This window comes from Haemaphysalis longicornis, unplaced genomic scaffold, assembly GCF_048455015.1.
Source record: "Haemaphysalis longicornis isolate Haplotype H1 unplaced genomic scaffold, Haemaphysalis longicornis Haplotype H1 scaffold_8, whole genome shotgun sequence".
Lineage (NCBI taxonomy): Eukaryota > Metazoa > Arthropoda > Arachnida > Ixodida > Ixodidae > Haemaphysalis > Haemaphysalis longicornis.
In genome coordinates this window covers 121,101,056-121,120,414 of record NW_027526445.1, presented here as the reverse complement: position 1 = coordinate 121,120,414, position 19,359 = coordinate 121,101,056, and the positions used below count along the sequence as shown (strand labels likewise).

Here is a 19,359-nt window from a genome sequence, read left to right as displayed (position 1 = left end):
TATATTAATATATATATATGTATATATATATATATATATATATATATATATATATATATATATTGCAGGAAAATATTTCTTGGACACCAGCAAGTCGTAGCAAAAAAAGAAAGACACACGTCGAAAAAAGAAAAGGTTTAACGTTTCGGCCGAGGGACCGGCCTTCGTCAGAATATTTCTGACGAAGGCCGGTCCCTCGGCCGAAACGTTATACCTTTTCTTTTTTGGACGTGTGTCTTTCTTTTTTTGCTATATATATGTGTATGTATATATATATATATATATATATAAGACAGAAATAGGAATTTGCAGTCAAGAAAACCTCGTAAAGCAAAGGGGAGGATGTAGTTGGTCAGGACAAAGAATTTGGACAATAAGAAAGTGGACAAAAAATGCCCGCCAGGTGGGATCCGAACCCACGACCTCCAGAATACCGGTCTGGTGCGATAACCACTACGCTACCGGCGGGGCTACTTTAGCCTCCACTTTCTGGGGTATTTATGTTCAGGTGTTTTTGTTTCCTGCGCTTGGGGGTGGTAGCCAGCGCCACTTGGACTACTCGGGGTGACGGGGACCTTCTTTTTAACTCCCGGGCCGTGACTCGAGCGTCTACGACATGTCTAGAGTGGTCGACCAGCGTTGAACCCTCTTAAGCTCCCTATGGCACCAAGACTGCCAGAACAGAGGCCCTCGCTATGCATGTAGCGAATCAGAATAGGAAATGAGGGGCTCGTTGAAATAAGACAGAAATAAGAATTGGCAGTCAAGAAAACCTCGGAAAGCAAAGGGGAGGATGTAGGAAGCATACCAAACACACATTTCTTTCCGCCATAACATGACTACCAACGAAAAGAAAGCCCTAGAGGCACTCACAAGCTGTTCCGACATAATTATTAAACCTGCCGATAAGGGAGGCGCCATCGTAATCCTTGAAAAAGCCGACTATGTTAACGAGGCCAATAAGCAACTATCGGTATCGACGTTCTACAAAGCACTACCCAATGATCCCACTCAAGACTATAAGCAAATCGTCAAAGATAAACTAGCTGAGCTTGTTAAAATAAAACAATAAATGAAACCACGGCTCATTCCTTGATCCCTTTAAGCCCAGTAGCCGGTAAATTCTATCTTCTGCCTAAAATTTACAAGGTGAACAACCCAAGGCGCCCCATTGTTTCTGGCATTTGCACTGCTACGAAAAACCTCTCGCGCTATGTCGATAATCTAATTTGCGACATTCCGCCCAGCTTTCTCTCCTTCATTAAGGATACCAATGATTTTCAATCAGACATCTCAAAAATTGAAATTCCTGATAACTGCCTCCTAGTCACCCTCGATGTTGCGTCCCAGTATACTAACATCCCCCATGAAGATGGCATCACCGCTGTATCGCTTGAGTATGAGCAGTAATCGTGCGACAAACCTATCGATTCTTCTACTCTCCAAACTTTCCTTAGGCTTATTCTTGAACTCAACATTTTTGAGTTTGACGGAGTTCATTACATGCAAGTCAGCGGAACGTCAATGGGAACTCGAATCTGACCCAACTACGCCAATATCTTTACGCCTATCCTGGAATCAAACTTTCTTAACACTCAAAACTTAAAGCCACTGTACTATAAAAGGTATATTGACGACATATTCATGACATGGCAGCACGGTGACGCGGAGCTCCTCACCTTCATTGACACATTTAACCTAGCCCATCCTACTATTTCCCTTGCTCATTCCTATTCGGAACACAGGGTAAACTTTTTGGACGTCAGCGTCACTAGTGCGCAAAGTCGACTTCAAAACTAAACTTTATGGAAAACCGACACACACACACGGCAGTATTTGCACTTCCAAAGTAGCCATGTCAGACACTGTAAGACAGCAATACCGTAGAGCCAAGCCGACTGTTTTAGGAGAATTTGCACGAACCAAGCCGACTTTGACTCAAACTGTCGAGAACTCAAGACCGCCCTCCTGAATAAGGAATACCCGGAACAAATTATCGACGACGCTCTTGTGCGAGCCAACCAATTAGACCGTAACGAAATCTGTAAGAAAAAAGCCCCGAACGTTAACCCGCAAACAAACTTAGTTCTAACCCACTCAGCCTCCGCTCCAAGAGTGTCAACCGTACTAAGAAAACCTCACTATATCCTAATTCAAAGTGAACGCTTAGCCGAACCACCACGCGTTGTCTACCGGCATAATAAGAATTTAGGCGACTTCCTTACTAACTCTCGTATCATAAACCTCGATGTAAAGTATGCCCACACATGACCAATACACAGCGTGCCACCAGCACGACTTCAGGGTGATATAAAGGGTAACTTCAACTATGACACTGCTAATGTCGTATACCTTTTAGAGTGCACTGTTTGTAGGCAGCAATATATCGGCCAAACTGAAACGCCCTTCCGAATACGATTCAATAATCACCGCTCTTATGCAAAAAGTTGCCCTTATTTGCCCCTGTGAAGACATGTGAACGGTCCCGGTCATGCATTTAAACATCTTAAAGCAACAATTTTAGAATCCGCTTTCAAAACCCACCACGACCACGAGGTTCTGGAATCTTGTCTCATTTATAAGGTTTGGTCAGCGACGCTTGGTATAATAAAAGTTACGGAAAATTAACGTGCTTATCCCTCGATTAAGATGGCGGATTCATAATTTTTATCACATTCTTCATTAATTCTACCCTTGAGTTTCCCATCAGAATTCGCAGAAACTCCCCAAATACAGCAGCTTTATTTGCCTAATGCGACTCAACAATGTTATTTGTCCTTGGGAAGGAGGCCGCGTTCCCCCCCCTACTTAGAAACGTTTAACTCTTTGTGATTTACGGACCTTACCTATTTCCTGTTCAGTTGCTAGCTCTTGTGCAATGCTCTTTTGTGTACTGTGTCTATTCTGTCCATCCGCGAGGGGCACACCCAAAACACATTCTTCGTTCATGCCTGTATGGATCCGTCCGAACCAGTCTCCCCGCCCACTGAAAACCTTATTGTATACTTTTTCCTTCCTTTTGAAACCGCTATTGTCTAGTCTTCCGCATTTGCAGCCCATGCCAGGTACGTTTCCCTATCGTGTAGCAACCTTGACCGCTGCCGTCTAAATACGACCCCTTCCTCTCTCCTTTGTCTCTTTTTGCTGTGTTTGTTGTTGTTGTAACATAGGCTTAGCGCGAAATCATGCATACTCTCCGTTTTCGAAACATCTTCCGATCCTTCTCATAGTTTTCTGCAACTCTATATAAGAAATGTGCTCGAAATGTTCGTGACAGGAAAATCATGTAACTGTACTATGATGGAGGCAAGTCCCGTTGCCGCTACGTAAGTGTGTGTGTGTGTGTGTGTGTGTGTGTGTGTGTGTGTGTGTGTGTGTGTGTGGGCGTGCGTGCGTGCGTGCATGCGTGCGTGCGTGCGTGTGTGTGTGTGTGTGTGTGTGTGTGTGTGTGTGTGTGTGTGTGTGTGTGTGTGTGTGTGTGTGTGTGTGTGTGTGTGTGTGTGTGTGTGTGTGTGTGTGTGTGTGAGTGTGTGTGTGTGTGTGAGAGAGAGAGAGAGAGAGAGAGAGAAAGTATAGGAAAGGCAAGAATGTTAACCAGGCTACGGCCTAGTATGCTATCCTGCACGGGGGAAAGGGGAACAATGAGGAAAAAGAGGAAAATAGAAAAAGAAGGGGAAAGGTACGGACAGAGCGTGGAGTGGTGTGCCCAGCGGTAGGACACTATAGATATTGTCTAAAGTTCAGACAGTTCGTAGAGAGTTGTCTTGCGCTACAGTCTTTTGTGCAATTCCGTCGTTTTGAGAAAACACAGGAGCGCTTTTGTCGCCTTGTCCGCAGACGACGGAGAAGGCCAGTGGCCCAGGATTGTCTTCTCAGAGAACGGGCGCCGAGTGTGTGCGTGAGGTAGTGCGAAAGACGAGCAAGGGGCGCGAAGCCACCGTGCGAGAACTATCGAAGAACAGGCAAGCGGCACAACAACGGTCAGCACTGTCCTCGTGATTGGTGTATACGATCCCGAAAGAACTGGTGTACGCCCGCTCAGAAGGATTGTCCACTCTGATTGTGCAGATGACGGCGATGGAATAGGGTAGCCACTACAGCGGCATCGTCGTCGGCGTTAAGATCGTGGAGTATGCGAGACGTTCTGCCAAATGGACCACCGATCCATTTGCCGCGTCTCAGCGCTCTTTTCCTGCTATCCGCCATCGAGCCAATAAGCCTGCATTACACTTTGGTGGAGCGCGCGGTTTCCGCCCCCCTTCTACACCTCAGCGCCCCCCTTCTACACCCTTCTACACCTCTACACCCCGTGCGCCCACAAATGTGGAACTCCGCAGTCGAAACCGGCGTTCTGCCTCTGGGTCAAGCATGACTAGTGATGCCTGACACACCACCTTCGCCATCGGCTGTCGTCTTCTCCGGGGTGATCCGCCAGCGTGACCCGGCGATGCTCGCTGGCACAGACGACCAAGGCGTCGAATATTGGCTTTCTTCTTATGAGTGAGTAAGCGCGCACAATAAGTGAGATGATGGCTTAAAGCTCATTAACATGGGTTTCTCCTTCAAGGGAGTTGCCGAACAATGGTATCCGAACCATGAAGCTTGTCGTGCAACCTGGCCCGAATTCAAAGCGAATTTTTCAGCTGTATTTAGCCGCCCAGCGGTGTGCAAGGTTCGTGCGGTGCAGCGCTTGAGGGAGCGGGCTCAACCGGCCTGTGAAACTTTAGCCAGCTACATCGACGATGTGGTACATCTTTGCCGCCACGTGGACCTTTCAATGCCTAAGCAAGACAACATCAAACACATTCTCAAGGGAATAGATCGGGACGCGTTTCAGATGCTGCTGGCAAAAGAAAACCTCTAAGGGTCAGAGACATCACCAGCTTGTGCCAAAGTTATGACAAGCTGCGCAAACAGCGTATCCTCACTCGTCGCCGAACTTCGGAGCGTGAACAGCCGCTCTGTGGACTGGCAGTCGAAGAAAAGCCGTCGCTACTGAACCTCATCAAGGAGCTGGTTCGTGAGGAGGTGGCGAGGCAGATCTCTCTCCTGCCTTGTTCATCCCCGCCATTGTCGCCAGCACGAGATCCTTGTTTTTTGGAGCCGCTCTTTCGAATCTCTGTTAGCATACCCCTTAATATTTCCAGCACCAGAGATCACTTACATTCGGTGCATAATTTATTATTTCGGCTATACAGGGCTCGCAGGATACCTGTAGTTATTTCGTTAGGTTTTTCCTATTGCTTCTTTCGTTAGCTTATTTCGTTCCCTTGATGACTTATAAGTGCTTTCGTATAAATACCCATCCAGTTTCCGCTTGGACATATTTCTTTGAAGATTTGTTGTCTTTTCATTTGCTTATACGCGTCGTTCTGAGTGCTTCTATAAGAAAGGGGACAGATTGAGTGCGACTGTGTGTAAAGCGGCTAGTGCGCACTTAAGACACTGACGCAGAGGACACGAATTCCTAAGCATACACTTGACACATTCGGATGTTTAAACAACACGCCACGCCTTCCACTGTCTCTGAAATCGAACTGAGACGACTGTTTTTTAAAAAAAGAAAGCGCATGGAACAACGAGCCAAATTCACAGAATTAGGGCAGATTTCACGCCCCCTTGTGTGCGGAACTAACAATGCCAACAGTGCCACGATTACGGCGATTTGCAGGCAAGGCTACCTATGTATTTCCAGCTATCCCAATGTGGGACCGCTGCGTTCATTGTTTTTCGATTAATTTATATGTAGCCGGGGGCACGGAAGAAGCGCTTTGAAAGAACTTGACGGATGTGCTTTCCCAATGCCCACGTGCACGACAACGGTGCCTGGGAAGCTCACTGGCCTGTTTACGGGAAACAGAAAGAAATCCGCTTCTTTTGGCCTTCATTTTACAAGTGAAGCCAGTTGAGGTGCTTCTTTCACCAAAGATACCGATAAAACTGACTAAATTGTGCTATAAATAAAAAAAATCTCAGGTCCTTTTCTGGAAGACAGATGTCTGAAAATCGAATCTTTCTGCGATAAAAATTGAAAGCCCAACAAAGTTCAAATCTGCGACAAGGCTGAGCTAACCGAATGTGATGTTACGATTTTGTACCTGTTTGTGATTGGTTTATTTGAATGTGCTGATTTGTTTAAAGGGGTCCTGAAATACCTTCCGCCGATGCGTTGATGTACATGTAACCAAATAAAGCAATGTATTAGCAATCTCCTCCCGCAAGAATTTTATTGAAGCGATGAGTATTAGCTGAGAAATCCTAAATCAAAAACCGCGCATTATCGTCGCGCCACGTTTCCTCCTCCTTTCAACTTACTCTCCGCTGTTAAAGGCGAGCGAGCCTTCCCTCCCATGATGCTGCGCTCCTCCGCGGTGACGTACTTCCGCTATTGCGCTGGTCACAGCCGTCTGCTACGGGCAAGATTTGTTGACACCGTGAATCCCGCACTCAGCTCAAGCGAACGAAAAATCTGGCCCCATGTGTGCGGCGGCCTGGCCTTGCCCTTTCGCGGTGTACGTTGCTGCAGAACTTTGCTATCGGCGGCACGCGACTTTTTATCGGCGGCGAACTCGCAGCCGCACGGGGAGGATCCTGCGCTCGCTCCCTTGGATGCACAGCGCACTGTTTATCCAAAAAGCGCCGTATCAGATGTGGCCCCGCTGGTGCCGGGTCTTATTTTGTGGCGGTGGTAATTCCTGCCGGCGGCATGTGAAAAAGACATTTTAAACTGATACAGAACCCGTGCACAAAACGCCAGTTCAGCTTGGGGCGACGCGTGGTGGACAGCGGCAACGTTGGCAAAACATGATCCGGCCTCTGAGCTTTCTAGCGCAGAGCGAGCGCCATTTCTTTGACAATATCAAACATCGGTTGCCCTGGCAACAAGGCACAAACCGCTCTAGAAGTCAGTTACGGTTGCGTGATCCCGGTTCAGCTTGGGGCCCCACCTCGCGGCATATGGGCACTGCAGGCATACTACTCACTCCCATTTGGAAGTGCGAGATGCGTTTGGCATTACAGGAGGCGATGGTGTGTGTGTTGTGGACGCCTTTGTTTCACGATGAAATGCGACGTTGTGCTTCTGCGGGTGGATAGTGCTTCCCATGGTCTGGATTATCTTTCTCGAGCGGCGTACGACTCAACCTCGCATGGGGTATGTGCAGTGTGCGTGGCTAAAAGCCATCTCGGCTTGTGCGCCAGAGTTAAGTGACTTGCTGTTCGTCCCCGCAAACCGCGCGCGAGGTGAGTGCCGAATTTACGAGGGGCAGGAGGAGGCAACCCATCGTCTGTCAGTCGCGGTTCGGACTTGCAACGCATGTTGCGACGTTGTGTTCGTTCGAAACACATCTCTGGATTGTTTGGAAGTTGAATAAAATGTATGCGTCAAACCCGGGCATTCGGCTCAGGGCGTTCTCTGCGATTGCACGAAAGAAGTGCCACGGGGCTTCAACGCTTTCTTTATGGAACGTACTCAAGTAAGAGAATATCCATGTCGTGTTATGGCCGTGTTGCATTCAATACAAATGGTTAAGCGTTTGTTTACACTTGTTTCGTTTGTTGTAAAATGCCCAAGCACTCCGGCACTCCGCTGGCAGAGCAGCCGGCGAGCCGCCGCTGAGCAGACGACTCATCTCGTTGCCGGAAGTGCGTGAAAAAGCCGCCCAATAGCAGGATGTCTAGCTCATGACGAACATCTGGGAATCGATGATGTAGACATGTGAAGATGGCGGCGTCCAAAAACACGAAGGAAAGGGTGAGAAAAAAACGACAAACTTTGTAACAAAAGTGTGAGCTTTCGGCTGCGCGTAAAAGAGTAATACTTGGCACAGATGATGTTGACGACCCAATCTAACGATTGCGCTAGTCAATTTATTGTGCTCAAAACGCCTTTCAGGGCCCCTTTAACTCAGCATTGTAATTTATTTGGTTTCCCCATTGGTTAAACATATGGTGTGATCAAGGTACCATCTGTGCATCTGTTAGAGAATGTTTTCATCATCATCATCGCTCAACCGTATGGCGTTAAACTGTATTCGTCTACCACAATGGAACCCGTATTTCTCTTATTTTTTTAGTTTTTCAAAATTTCGTTAAACCAATTATCTCTATTTACGCAAATTTCACAAAATATCCATTATTGTGGAATGCAGGGCGTTACACTGTTCGCCATTTTGCGTAATTCGTCATCATCATCAACAGACTATTTAGGTCCATGCAGGACGAAAACCTCCCCCATTGACCTCCACCCGTTTCTGTCCTGTGCTGTCCGAGTCCATTCTTTACCTCCGAATTTTCCTATTTCATCTCTCCATCCAGTTAGTGGTCTTCCTGTTCTTCTAGTCCTGTCTCCCGGTGTCCATTCTGTGCTTGTGGTCCGCCTGGTGTCCGTTCGTCGTACCACATGGCTAGCCCAAGTCCATTTCTTTTTCTTAACCTGAAGTATAATATAATCTATCCTAGTTTGTTCACTAATTCAGGCAGCTCGTTGTCTGTGCCTCAGCGTTACTCTTAACATTATTAGCTCCACGGCACGTTGAGCGGACCTAAGCTTGCTTTCTAATTGTTTAGTAAGTCGCCACGCTCCGTATGTCATCACCGGCAGGACGCATGGGTTGAGTACCTTTATTTTTAGGTATAGAGGTATCTTACTTTCCCTTATTCGCGAGTGCTTGCCGAACGCACCCAATCCCAGTCCTATTCTGCGCCTTGTTTCTTTCGCGTGGTTTGGGTAATTGTTTTATTATTATAATTTGGGTATTTAATTGGGTAACCCGCAATTATTTTTAATACTTCTCCTTTTTTATTTGTTCAAAATTTCGTTCGACAAATTATTTCAGTTTACGATATTATAACATCTACAGGTGGAAATTTCCCGAAAACTTCATTATTGTTGATGATTGTAAGGTTTAACGCGCCGACGCAACGCAGCCGATAAGGCGCGCCGTAGTGGACGGCTCCGGATCAATTTTGACCCCCTAGGTATTGTTAACGTGCACCAAAATCTCGTACACACGGGCGTTTTTGCTTTTCGCCTCCATCAGAAAAGCGGCCGCCGGGGTCGGGAATCGCACTTGCGACCTCCTGCTCAGCAGCACAACGCCTTAGCCACTCAGCCACCGCGGCGGATGAAATCTGCATTTCTGTGGAAATGAACGGCGTTACACGGTTCGCCAGTTTCCGTAAATATTTCATTTTTCTATTTTTTTTTTTCAAGATTTCGTGGGACCAATTATCTTCATTTACACTATTATGAAGATAGCAGGTTAAACTCTTGCGAAATCTTCATTACTGTGGAAATGCCATGCGTTTACGTTTCGGCATTTACCCGTAATTTTTTAATACTTTTCTTATGTTTTAGTTTTCATACTTTCGTCCAGCCAATTATTTCTATTTACGTTATTATAACGATTACATGTGGGAATTTCCCGAAACCTGCATTATTATGGAAATGCAGGGCATTACAGGGTTCGCCAGTTTCCGGAAACACTTTATATATTTTTATTTTTTTTTTAATTGCGTTCGACCAATTATCTACATTTACGGTATTATAACGATTACAGATGGAACTTTCGCAATATCTGCATTATTGTGGAAATGCATCGCGTTACGCGTTTGGCAATTTTCCGCAAATTTTTGTATTTTTCTTATTTTTTTAGTTTTTCAAAATTTCGTACGACCGGTTATCTCCGTTTACGCTATTTTGGCGATTACAGGTGGAACTTCCACGAAGTCAGCATTTTTGTGGAAATGCAGGGCGTTACTCGCCCTGGCTGTGGGGGCACTCGGCAAACAATGCAACGCATTAAAACGGTCGCCCGTTTTCTAGCCAATGCAAACATCGGCAGGGTGTAGGGGGGAAGGGCACCAGACGGCGTTCCATATCCGACAAATTCAAGCGCAGGAGGCCTATATCTGGGATGCACTACATGCTGTGCCCCTAAGGCGTGGCAAATTATACTCTAATTTAAAACTACGCTGTCGATTTTGTTCGCACCAACAATGCGCAAGAGGCGTTACTGATCGGGTTGAAATAGAGTTCCTGTATATAGCTCCCCTTGGGGAGCAGTGTTGCGTGTCCATCCGCCATCTTGAGTTCCAGGTCGTGCGGGAAAGCCACCCTTCTCGCGTGAAAAAGCTGCCGCCGCGCCTGTGGCAGCGGCGAGGAGGAGTGGCGAGGAGCGGCCGGGCACGATATCGGACCGCTTATCAGATGAGCGGCCGCCACTGCCGCCGATGCCCACTTGAGCAGAACTGACTTGCGCAGCACTGAAAGCGGGCTTTCTGTCGAACTGGATCCCCCGGCATGTGGCAACAGATGCACAACTCTTGCGCTAAGCGATATACAGGAAATCTAGGTTGAAAGAATCATCCCCTCCCCCTGGGGCCCTATTCTCGACTGCACAAATTGCCGGCAATTCAGGCAATTTTCCGGAAGTCTTTTTCTGATTGGCTTTCAATTTTGGTCACGTGCTTCCGGTTGACAAAGCGGTTGTGTGTGCTGTCGTCATTTTGACGTTTCATGTCGTCTACAGACACCAGTTCTAACGTTTGCCTTATTTCTCGTTACTAAAGGCGCATAATTCTTGGCCGGCAATGAAAAACCAGACTAAATGCAGCGGACTTGACAACGTAAGCCTGTCTTTGGTATTCAACAACAATACTGCTTGTAATACACACCCCCTCTGTGATTGGCTGAGAAGAGGTGACGTAAATTAAACAGTTGGCGGGAACGATCACGTCATGCATTGGCAACTTCAGCCTGCGTAAAAGTGACGTAATGCTACGTAACAGCTTGAAAATGGCGGCTGTTTTTGTCGCAAAATACAAGCAAAATAGGGCACAATCATGCCCCGGCTTACGGCGCTGCGAAATGTGCGGCAATTTGCAGCAGGCGCAGTTTCGCATGCGCACTGTTTAAAGCGTGTTTCCTACCGAAACAAATTATAGTTTCAACTGCTTCCAAGTCAGCGATCATGGAACATACAAATAACATGCAGTATTTTGCTTTTATGTTTAGCAATGAAATAAAAATAATTTGTTTGGCGTAACCGCAACATAAGAGGGCAGTACAAGCCTCTCCATGACAAAGAGAACGCAATGCATGGCATTTGTCCATACTTGTCCTAGTAAGCTGTTGGGTCACATGATCGAACTCAAGAGAAAAATAACAATGAAAAGTGACTATTTAGTTCATTACAGCGCTGATTGCAGTCCAGCTTGACGAATGAGTGAATCGGCGACATCGGTGCGCTCCGCGGTTATCAGGCGTAGCGCTTCGCTGCTCTTATGTGTCATAGAAGCGATGGTCGCGGCCGTCTTTTTCTGTGATCACGCCATAAACTTGTAACATAGCAGCAGACGATGGCGTGGCGGCGGTGGCGGCAGGGAAGGTGATAACGCAACAAAGCTTGCATTGAAGCAGAGAGCCCAGCTATGTTAATAAAATCGCTTGAAAGAAATAAATAGATACGGTAAAATAATTGTGTGATGTTCTTTAGCTCGACATCCGCCTTTCGCTCGCTTTTGGATCAACGTTACTCGATCGCCTTGTGGTGTTGGCTCCAAATTTGACCTCCAGAAATGTGTTTTTCTTGTCAGCCTCAGCTACCGTCTTAATTTTTATAGTACATGCCAAGTGTTTTTAAATCTTTCTTGCACAATATTTGATACCTTGGTAGCGATCTTTATGAGTGACTCGTCAAATTACACTGCATGTCGTCATAGCTATAGGCGCAGCACGTCACTGATTGCTTACGTCGTGCTTACGCAAAAAAACATGGGCGAAATGCCGGTAATTTGTGGAGTCGAGAATAGGGCCCCTGGTTTACTTTTTCCTCCGAGAGTAGCGGAGGCCGGCCGAGTGTTAGCCCAAAGTGTTTGAATTCATTCAAGCACCATTGGGCTTGTATGGTGGACGTGTGAGACAATAATTATGAGGTGGTTAACGTTTTCGCTTCATGGCCTTCTGACTTCTTTTATTTTGGCATTGTTTTCTTTCCACCGTCACAACTGCCCCACTCGTCGCATCAAGCAATAGAGCGACACCCCGATACGCGTTTCGAAGACCGTGTTGGTACAAGTTGTAATCCGCCTCCCCTCGACGCGTTTGCAAAGCCGTGCTTGCACCAGTTGTATTGCGCTTCCGACAGGTGGCGACACGAGCCCCGCCCGAGCAGAGGCAAAGCTACGGTAAGGCCGTGCCGGCTGGCGGGATGATGTTATTGCTCAGCGACGTTTTTTTCCGCACCCGTTCGCCGGCCTAACCATCAACTTAAAGAGTCTCGCTTTTAAAAGCCCGTAGAAACTATAACCGGGATTTCGCGTTTAAAGCCCGTAAGCAGACGTGAGTGCGCTGAGAATTTATTTGTGTTACTTGCGCTTTGCTCTTGGTTTTAGGTGGCAATAAAATAACCAAACTGTATTTTTTTTATTATCTAAGCAACCCAACGCAATGCTCAATAAATCTCAGCTACGCAGTATCTTTTCTTGAATTCGTTGCAAGTATCAGAACCAACTCTATGTAGAAAAGTAATGAAGGACGTTTAGGCTTCGCCGGAGCACGAGGGATATAATAGTGAACGCACCGAGACGCAAAAATAGTCGTGGTACAGGACCGGCGTTGTTTTGAAAACCCGATGAAACAACAACGAAAACTCATCGAGCATGGGCGCAGCCTCAGAATTCAAGGCCTCTAAGCAGGTAAACTTGTGAAAAGTAGCTTCCGCTCACGTTCAAAGCAACGTATGGGTCAGAATCCGCCGGTGTAACTTCTTTATAGCAAGTGCCTATTGTCCATTGGGAACCATACAAATCTCAGTCCTCGCGGGTAAGGCCACGATGAGCCAAACATGTCGGACTCATATCTCACCTTTTCGCTGTAGAAAAAGAAGGTGGATCCATTTTCATAGAATCTGGAAAGAAATCAATCATCGCTTCAAGCTGATGCCACAATCGTTTAGCCTTTATTTAATTATGTGATCTAAGCCTCGCTCTTGCACCACACTTTCGCCTGTTTCTTCTGGTGTTTTGTAAGCAGCAGCTTGAGCGTTAACTTTTACTTGAAGCCGGAAGCATGAAAATAAAATGCATTTGCATACATGCATGAACAACCCATTACGTTTATGACCGAATAGTGGCAAGAACGATCAAAGCACTGGGAAAAACAAATACGCACTGTTTGCTCCTTCAGTACTCCGTGGCTAATAAGTGCTGACGCTGAACATATTATAATTTGTGAGTGTAACAAATTGAAGCCACTACGCTATCAGGCTCACCGTATTTCACATCCCCGGATTACATTTGACCACCTGGGAAACATCAACGTTCGGTGAAATCTCGGCACAGGGCCGTTCTCGCTTTTCGCCTTTATATTAAAAGCAGCCGCCGCGAACAGGATTAAACCCGCGTCCGTGGACCCAGCATCAACACACCGTAGCCGTTGTGCGACAGCAGCGGGTGAAAAATTATTAATTACTAGTGGTAGTACCCAGTGATATCGGGAAGTGGCTTCATTCTCCAACCACGCTTACACCGTGGCTTGGCGGAATTTCATATAACGATAGTGTGGGCTGGTCTATCTAAAGTCAAAGGAGTACCGTAATAATTTTGGTTGCAGAAACATAATGAATCGGTTTTTAAGATAGCGAAAAATAAATTGCTGCAGCTTGCACTAGTGGTGCGAGGCTGGAGAAACAGCGGAGCTGGGGGTAAACCTAGCTTCTCCCCACACTGCCAGCGGATCTGAGGAAAAAGGGAGCAGCCGGACCCCAACCGTTCAAAGCCGTTTTGGACTGCGCTGTAAATCAAGGACCATTAAAGTGTGTATAGTGTTTATTTACTACCAATCCTACACATCGTTTTCGGCGTCGCCATCAGACGCAGAGCCGGGTAGAGCATATGCTCTTGTAGCGCATCTTCGCCTTAATAGACCCCCATTTCTTCGTTAGCTGGTCCGGCAGCCGTCTCAACGTGTGGATTGGCTTGACCTATTCGTCGTCATCGTCTTTGGCGCGGCGGACCCGTGGCGCGCCGGTCCCTACACGATGACGACCACGGCAACGAAGGCGGGAGCTCCTCATCTGGCGCAGGCCCACGCGCAAGCCTGGACGACGCCGGGCGGTCGCCGCGGCGCAAGCGCGCACGTGTGCTGGGTAGTTTTTTTTTTTTCATTTTGCTAAGCCACACGCGGAGGTCGGGCCCGGCGCCTCACGCCGGGGACGACGGATGGGTGCTGCAAGGCACGCCTCACGGGGACTTGGGGCTTTCTGTCTACGCTGGATAGATTTGCGCGGGAATCAACAGCTCTGCTGTTAAAAAATCAAACGGTTAAAAACGGGGCCTAGGAGCCACGCGCTGCCCGTAAAGATGGCGCGAATCATGCGAACGAGGGAAAACTGAATTAAAGTAAAAAAAAAACTATATCATGGTAGTTGTGAGTGGGGAGGAAAAAGAACATGATAGGAGGCAGGGGGAGAGGAGTGCCGAAGCTATGTGGCATGGTACGCTTGATGTTTCATCCTTCAATGATATTTTTAGCGAGGCAAGGAGATGCCCGGCCAATTGGTATTCGCCCATTAGGATATCAGTAAAAAATGCAATGTAGTTGAGCTCCTCCACCTTTTAAAAAACACCATACTCCAAAAATTTCAAGCCTGCAGGTCCAGCTTATTGTGATGAATGTTGATATTATTTCTTAGCCAGTTTCACTTTATATGAGTTCAGATTTGAAAAACACCCCCACCGTCTTACATTTGAGCACAAAATACTGAAGTTGGGTTGGTGCGTTTGTATAAATAGAATTAATAATCAACAACAAGTTATATATACGAAGAGGCTGAATACATCTGAAAAATACGTAAAGATATGTAATTTACCAAAAAATATAAATTAGTCCCAATAAGGGTTTGTTAGGCGAAAATTTGTAAAGCAATTTTTAGACATTCAAATACATTACGTACACCAGCAAAAACCAGTTCGTTATCTGAACGCCCAGCTACCCAACGACTAATTCGTGAAAACAAGAGCATTTTCGCCCATTCCACTCCCTCATTGGCTATAATATTTCGGAAAACTCAGCAATACTGAGTATCTACACCAAGATAGGAATAGACTCCGTAAATTTCGGGTACCTAGATCCACCAGTTCCAATAGGCTATGATATCGCCTGCTGGGCCTTTTCAAACGTCCGTTAAGGGAATAATTATAAAAAAGCGCCTCGCTCCTGCAGCGACGTCTTAAAGCGAAATACTTCAAAACGGTTTTGAGTATTAGCATCAGTAAATATTATCAGCAAAAATCAAGTTGATGTAATACTCAATTGAGCATGTATTGGGAATGAGTAAGAGCCCGCAATATATTACGAAATTCAAATTAGCACCGCATGGGTTTGTTAGTGCCAATGGATTAAACTACTTTTGGCTCATTTCTACGGGCTGGATATATCGAGAAAAAAAAACACCGGTATCTCAACTGGCGACCGACATCATCACGAATTTGCGAAAACAGAATACTCCCCTCTTCCTCCCTCAGGGGAGGCATTTCCGAAAAACTAGCCGCAGCGAGCCCATAAGCAGTGATCGAAATGTACTGCAGAAATTGAAAGTCTCTAGGACCCCCCGTTTCAGCTGGATGTTGAGCTCATTCGGTCGGTCGATCGGTTGGTCGGTCGGTCAGTCGGTCGGTCCCCTTTTGTTTTTATGTATAGATTTGGGACTTGGACAGCTCGAAGTGAATTTATTGCGTAATTCAATATGGTACTATAGGGGCCATTTGGGCTTGTTGGGTGAACAGAATTAGGGTGTGTGTCTATATCTATTCCTTTCTGTCCGTGTTCCAGCTGCGCTGCCATCCCCCAATTATATATGGTAACTGAGCGTTCGTTGCTCTTTTGTCTTAACGTCAACGTCTCACGTTAAATATGTAATATTGAGATATTAGGTGCTATAAGTCTACAATGGTTAATAGACGAAAAATCCTTACCTTGATTTTTAAAGTACTCCATCAGTTTCATGGCGTTCTTGGGACCAACGACGATGGCTAGTTCACTTTCGTCCACCTTCCCAATGTCGTCTTTTGAATGCACGCCCGCTGACTCAAGGTAGTCAAGAAGCTCTTTCAGAAGATCGGGAGTAATTCCCGGGATGACATTACAGACGTGGCTCACGAAGACCTCCAGCGCTTCTGCGGAGTGGTCACAACTCTCAGCCATTGCGTTAGCTGGAATGGCCAAATATTGCCGCTGATAACTTGCTGGCACTGCGGCGCGTTTTTGTAATAGTACAGTGGATCATTGCTGTGGTCTGCTCTAAAAAAAGGGGGGTTCAGAGTTTTCTTGAAGTATTAAAATTATTGCACAGTTATAAACGGGATTGATTCAGGTGGAACTGCTGTTCAACGTATTATACCAGGATTTTACACTTCTACTTTTGATTGATTGTGGGGTTTAACGCGCCGACGCAACGCAGGCGATGAGGCGCGCCGTAGTGGAGGGCTCCGGATTAATTTTGACCACCTGGGGATCTTTATCGTGCACCGAAATCTCGTACACACGGGCGTTTTTGCTTTTCGCCTCCATCAGAAAAGCGGCCGCCGCGGCCGGGAATCGAACCCGCGACCTCGTGCTCAGCAGCGCAATACACTTCTACTTTTAACGCACGAGGGTAAAGCTTGGTCTAAAAGGAAGTGCACAAGGGAAGCGCGTGTTCACAGAGTCGATGAGTAAAAGATAAAACCTACAGCTTTGTGTCTTTTTTTTCTTGTGATAGCTCTTTATTAAAGAGTAGTTTGAAATGATTTTCTTGCCTATTACATGTTAATGTTCATTTACGTTTGACGCTTTACAAAAGCGACTGCATGCATTGTGTGCACAGCTATTCTTCCTTGCACAAGGCCACCAATGCTATTGGCGGTGAGATGTTTGAGTGGCGCCCGCTGGCTCTGACGTCGGCTTAGGGACTCGCGCCGTTTTCGTCTGCTACACTCCGCTTGTGAGGGGCAGCAGTGCCTGTGCTCGCAATCTCCCGCTTTGATGCTTTAGTGCATTAAAAAGCGTATTTTAGTAATTCAGTCATTTTTGCAAGCTTCTGGAACATCTGAATAATTTCAAGCTGTATCCCCCACGAGTTTCCAACACACGAGGAGAGAAAAAACAACTTTCTTCAGAGCATCGGTCAGAATCTCGTGTTCAACCCGACCTTTCTAGCTTATTCGAAAGGTTCAGCGCACAGATAAGTATTCAGAACGTGTTCGCTTTCCTACAGTGTTTTTGAGATGCTCTTATGACGACTCAACAGTCCATTGCTACGTACACACGCATCGCACAGCAGGAAATAAAGCGGATGTCTTCTATTTTTTCGTTGTTGACTTGTACCCGATGAATGTTTTTTTTCTATGCCCAACGCAATAGTTTTTATAAAAAATCAATTATTAATTATTTAATAACTGTCACAAACATCTTATTAGCAGGTTTTGGGATGTTTGGGAGGCTCGCAAAGAACATGAGGATACTTTCTTCAGGCTGTATGCATGGCATACACTCCCTTCTTTACAAATTGGCTGCCGTTATGGCTACTTGTAAGTTAAATACATATCCGCAGCTTCTGTTGTTTATTCACATGCAAATCCAATGAGAAGGTTTTTGCTACGCCACCTCGATCGCTCCCCACGCAACCTTGTCCAGAGTGCTCGAAGGCGGCTTTTATGCTCCGAATTTCTATCGTAACCACTATAATCATAACGAACTGACTCTCACCCGAAAAATTATGACACGATTACGGTGTTTGAGGCTTGATATACTCGTTAACGACCGCAATAAATAGTATACGTGCATATATTACAAAAATCAAAGCCGATGAATTTTTCGAAGGAGCTCTCGTCAACACTTTTCAACTCTTCCAGGCGTAAAGAACAAAGAACAAACCCGGCATGGCGATCTATGAATTCGAAAAAGATGCTCTTACTCATTTGTCCTGGACTGAGGATCCGAACCACTAATCAGCTCGATTTTACTGTTAAATACAGATTTCTCCTCCTCACGCTTTCCTCCTCCTGCTGCTCTTGAGTGCAGTTTTCCTATAACGCAAATCTGAATACTGGGAAGACATCGCTGTGGAGAATGTACTGAAATATCCCTCCAGGTCTAAACAAACATAGTGTTACTGTATCTTTACCGTACACGTGACTCGTTTTGCTCAATAAACCTCCATACTGGTTCGTGGTATAAGACCAGCACGTTTCTACACGCACAGTTGCTTATTCGGAACTCAACCTACAGTTCTTGCAGCCCCATAATGCATGCCGGCATACTTTCATACCATGATGACGTAAATTGACGTGATATAATACTTTCGAGCGTTCGACAAGGTTGCAAAAACTCTTACCTTACATACGATTAGCGGGACTCGTAATGCCTTCTGCCAAAGCCCAAAGCCCTGAAGGCCTGGTATTTGTTTTGGTCTTGCAATTTCGCCGTTGTCGGTTATTAGCAGCTAACTGTTCTATTTGTTCGAAAGATTGCTTAATACAGAAGCTGACCCCTAACTCTGACTGTTCGCGCTCCGAACAGGACCGGCTTCTCAAGGAATGGGGTGACGCCGGCAATGTTTCTTCCGTAGCGGTACCCAGAACTGCACTTTGACTCACGCCTTGAGCTAGTGTATGCGATTTTACGTCTATTATTATGATAAAAAGTTACGCACATGCAAAATCTGGTGCGGACAAGCGTCACACACCAACCGAGCGCAAAGAAACAGCAGGGAGAGCGAGCCCGAGTGAAGCAGATGACAAATGCGAGAATCCCTAAGCCGACGTCACGGTGGCGCACTTCGCAGCGCCGCCCGTGGTCGCGCTCACCGCCAATATCTAGCGTCGTAACAGTACTCCCGGTATGCTCGTAGTCAATACTCATTATAAAAATTGGTCGGTTGCATAATATTTACTGCCCTGAAGATTAATGCGAAAGTGTTTTGTTTATCGATGACATTTATGTCTCCCCAAGCAGTTTTTTCTTGACCAATTATAAGGAGTATCATAAGCCTTTCTTGAGCGTACTGTGCCTACAAACATCGAAATAAAATACCACGTTTGACGACAGCACCCATACAGCGTTTTGACGACAGCACCCACGTTTGACGACAGCACCCGTTGTATATGGCACTCCCCACGGGGAAGGCTTACCTTTCTCTATGAACTGGAACCGCAAAACAGTTGGAAGAGCTTCGTCCAATCAAAATTGATTCGAAAATTGGTACGACCTCAGAGAAATAAGCTTCGCAAGAACGTTCGAAGAAAAAGGGACTGTAGGGACCTGTAGGGGGACTGTAGAGAAACGAAACGGTACGCGGTCACAAAAAATGTACGTAT

The 19,359-nt window shown here is 46.2% G+C and overlaps 1 protein-coding gene across 3 annotated transcripts in view; it reads right to left on the bottom strand.

Moving 5' to 3' along the window:
* LOC144149431 (uncharacterized) overlaps positions 1-19,359 on the bottom strand; it is a 63,404-nt gene extending 44,045 nt beyond the window's left edge. For all 3 annotated transcript variants that reach the window (XM_077680994.1, XM_077680995.1, XM_077680996.1), the window contains exons 1-3: positions 19,174-19,359; positions 15,979-16,215; positions 12,869-12,911 (exon numbers count right to left, since the gene is read on the bottom strand). In XM_077680994.1, coding sequence (XP_077537120.1) covers positions 12,869-12,911; positions 15,979-16,207 — 272 coding nt within the window. In that variant the 5' untranslated portion in view covers positions 16,208-16,215; positions 19,174-19,359. The remainder of the gene's footprint in view (positions 1-12,868; positions 12,912-15,978; positions 16,216-19,173) is intronic.